This window comes from Pseudoliparis swirei, chromosome 21, assembly GCF_029220125.1.
Source record: "Pseudoliparis swirei isolate HS2019 ecotype Mariana Trench chromosome 21, NWPU_hadal_v1, whole genome shotgun sequence".
In the NCBI taxonomy this organism is placed as follows: Eukaryota; Metazoa; Chordata; class Actinopteri; order Perciformes; family Liparidae; genus Pseudoliparis; species Pseudoliparis swirei.
Genome location: NC_079408.1, coordinates 265,319 through 269,111, shown reverse-complemented (window position 1 = coordinate 269,111; position 3,793 = coordinate 265,319). Strand labels below are relative to the sequence as shown.

Genomic DNA, 3,793 nt, shown 5'->3' with positions numbered 1-3,793 from the left:
TGTACGTGTAGGTGTGTGTACTTGTGTGTGTGTGCATGTTCAGGAATTGTCTTTGGTTTGTGTGTTTTTTATGTGATTTTTCGATATAAATATGTAATGTTGAACTCTTGGATTGTTTTGCTGTTTTTAGTTTCCTGTGTAACAGAATTCTCCTAATATAATAATATAATAATATATTAATATATTCACCTGGTTCAACAGATTCTATTCCATCTATTACACTGGAACTTTAAATTCAGGCACATAAAGTGACTCCTAAATGAATTGTATTATTTCCCAGGAGGTGTTAGGCCCAGTAGTTTTATATATATATAGAATTATGTCTCATTCCTGGAGGCTGTTGCCAATGTGGCCGCCCGGGCGTTTAGCCCCTGCTCTCTGTCAGGGGAGACCCCGAGGGCCCCGAGGGCCCCGGGGCCCCACCAACGACAGTGATTAGTGTAGCGTCTGCAGAGAGGTGACAGAATCCCTCTTCAAATATTGTGTCTTCATTTTACGGCTCTGAGATGCAATCATGGAGCAGCAGTTCATTACGGCAGCTTCATGTTTTATGCATCGCCTCATTGAGGCCTTCATGACCGCTGCATGGCTACTACAGGCTGGGCCATGGCTACTGCAGGCTGGGCCATGGCTACTACAGGCTGGGCCATGGCTACTACAGGCTGGGCCATGGCTACTGCAGGCTGGGCCATGGCTACTACAGGCTGGGCCATGGCTACTACAGGCTGGGCCATGGTTACTACAGGCTGGGCCATGGCTACTGCAGGCTGGGCCATGGCTACTACAGGCTGGGCCATGGCTACTGCAGGCTGGGCCATGGCTACTACAGGCTGGGCCATGGCTACTGCAGGCTGGGCCATGGCTACTACAGGCTGGGCCATGGCTACTGCAGGCTGGGCCATGGCTACTGCAGGCTGGGCCATGGCTACTGCAGGCTGGGCCATGGCTACTGCAGGTTGGGCCATGGCTACTACAGACTGGGCCATGGCTACTGCAGGCTGGGCCATGGCTACTGCAGGCTGGGCCATGGCTACTGCAGACTGGGCCATGGCTACTACAGGCTGGGCCATGGCTACTACAGGCTGGGCCATGGCTACTACAGGCTGGGCCATGGCTACTACAGGCTGGGCCATGGCTACTACAGGCTGAAGAGGCCCAGTCAGGGGAATGACCGACATCAAGCAGGATGGATAAGAAGAAATGAGAAGCATGTGATTGAGAGCAAAGTGAATGAAGCCAAAGTGCGTGGTCAGCGTCGTGGTCACTCCACCGCCTCACAGCGAGGCTCCGTAGTGCCGTGGGGGGGGGGGGGGAGGGGGGGGGGGGAGAAACTCCATCTGCATCCAGCATTGAGACAGATGAGGCCAATTTGGCTCCTTAAATGTGTGATGTGAGGCGGCTGCAGCGTGAGAGGGAGAGAGAGGGAGGGGAGAGAGAGGGAGGGAGGGGAGAGAGGGGAGAGGGACAGGAGAGAGAGAGGGGAGAGAGAGAGAGAGGGGAGAGAGGGAGAGAGGAGAGAGGGAGAGAGAGAGAGAGAGGGAGAGAGGGAGAGAGAGAGGAGAGAGGAGAGAGAGAGAGGGAGAGAGGAGGAGGGAGAGGGGGAGAGGGAGAGAGGCAGGGAGAGAGGGGAGAGAGGAGGAGAGAGAGAGGAGAGGGGAGAAGGAGGGAGAGAGAAGGAGGGAGAGAGGGAGAGAGAGGAGGGAGAGAGGAGAGAGAGGAGGAAGGGAGGGGGGAGAGAGAGAGGGAGAGAGAGGAGGAGGAGAGGGGGAGAGAGAGGGGGAGAGAGAGAGAGGGAGAGAGAGAGGAGAGAGGAGAGAGGAGGGAGGGAGAGGGAGGGGAGAGGAGAGGGAGGAGGGGAGAGAGGGGGAGAGAGAGGAGAGAGAGGAGAGGGAGGGGAGAGGGGGAGAGAGAGGAGAGGGAGGGGAGAGGGGGAGAGGGGGAGACGGCCAGGGTGCAGAGGAACGAGAGAGTGGGAGAGAGAGGAGAGAGAGGAGAGGGAGGGGAGAGGGGGAGAGAAGGCTGAAGGAGCCTCCCTCTCTGAGCTTCCATCCACATCTTTACTGCATCCTAATATGAGTTGATGTCAAGATGCCTGGTAGATATTATCTTATATATTATTATTTATGATAATAGCCCAGATCCAGACCATAATACTCTGGATCCAGGTTCCAACTCCTGAAGCTCCTGGGGGCCCCCTGAGGCCCTCTGAGTATCAACGTCCAGACTTCCACCAGGAAACATTCCCCAGAAGACAGAAGCTGCTGACTGGGCAGAGCTCCGCCCCCTCTGAGAAGCCCCGCCTCCTCAGGCTGCATATTAGATCAAGTCTAATGGGGATTGTCAAATCAATCTAATTGTGTAATACATTATGAAGCTTAAGCAAAGCGCATATGCTCTCATGGGGGGGGGGGGGGGGGGTGGCAACCACTCTGGATATACATTTCATCAAAGGAATCAATCAAAAGAATTCTAGGAAGGAGGGAGAGAAACTCTACATGTTGTTGTTGACATGTTACTAAATCATCTCTACATGTTGTTATTGACATGTTACTAAAGCATCTCTACATGTTGTTGACATGTTACTAAAGCATCTCTACATGTTGTTGTTGACATGTTACTAAAGCATCTCTACATGTTGTTGACATGTTACTAAAGCATCTCTACATGTTGTTGACATGTTACTAAAGCATCTCTACATGTTGTTGTTGACATGTTACTAAAGCATCTCTACATGTTGTTGACATGTTACTAAAGCATCTCTACATGTTGTTGTTGACATGTTACTAAAGCATCTCTACATGTTGTTGACATGTTATTAAAGTATCTCTACATGTTGTTGTTGACATGTTACTAAAGCATCTCTACATGTTGTTGACATGTTACTAAAGCATCTCTACATGTTGTTGTTGACATGTTACTAAAGCATCTCTACATGTTGTTGACATGTTACTAAAGCATCTCTACATGTTGTTGACATGTTACTAAAGCATCTCTACATGTTGCTGTTGACATGTTACTAAAGCATCTCTACATGTTGTTGACATGTTACTAAAGCATCTCTACATGTTGTTGTTGACATGTTACTAAAGCATCTCTACATGTTGTTGACATGTTACTAAAGCATCTCTACATGTTGTTGACATGTTACTAAAGCATCTCTACATGTTGTTGTTGACATGTTACTAAAGCATCTCTACATGTTGTTGACATGTTACTAAAGCATCTCTACATGTTGTTGACATGTTACTAAAGCATCTCTACATGTTGTTGACATGTTACTAAAGCATCTCTACATGTTGTTGACATGTTACTAAAGCATCTCTACATGTTGTTGACATGTTACTAAAGCATCTCTACATGTTGTTGACATGTTACTAAAGCATCTCTACATGTTGTTGTTGACATGTTACTAAAGCATCTCTACATGTTGTTGTTGACATGTTACTAAAGCATCTCTACATGTTGTTGACATGTTACTAAAGCATCTCTACATGTTGTTGTTGACATGTTACTAAAGCATCTCTACATGTTGTTGTTGACATGTTACTAAAGCATCTCTACATGTTGTTGACATGTTACTAAAGCATCTCTACATGTTGTTGTTGACATGTTACTAAAGCATCTCTACATGTTGTTGTTGACATGTTACTAAAGCATCTCTACATGTTGTTGACATGTTACTAAAGCATCTCTACATGTTGTTGTTGACATGTTACTAAAGCATCTCTACATGTTGTTGTTGACATGTTACTAAAGCATCTCTACATGTTGTTGACATGTTACTAAAGCATCT

The 3,793-nt window shown here is 47.6% G+C and overlaps 1 protein-coding gene across 1 annotated transcript; it reads right to left on the bottom strand.

The window, feature by feature from the left end:
* Nucleotides 1-572: 572 nt before the first annotated feature.
* On the bottom strand, nucleotides 573-1,133 carry LOC130212083 (cuticle protein 16.5-like). Its single transcript, XM_056443217.1, has one exon. The coding sequence runs from the start codon at nucleotides 1,131-1,133 to the stop codon at nucleotides 573-575; it is 561 nt and encodes a 186-aa protein (XP_056299192.1).
* Between the last annotated feature and the right edge of the window lie 2,660 nt (nucleotides 1,134-3,793).

Coding starts and splice junctions, on each gene's coding strand:
- LOC130212083 (XM_056443217.1), bottom strand. CDS start 1,133: ATGGCCCAGCCTGTAGTAGCCATGGCCCAGCCTGTAGTAGCCATGGCC.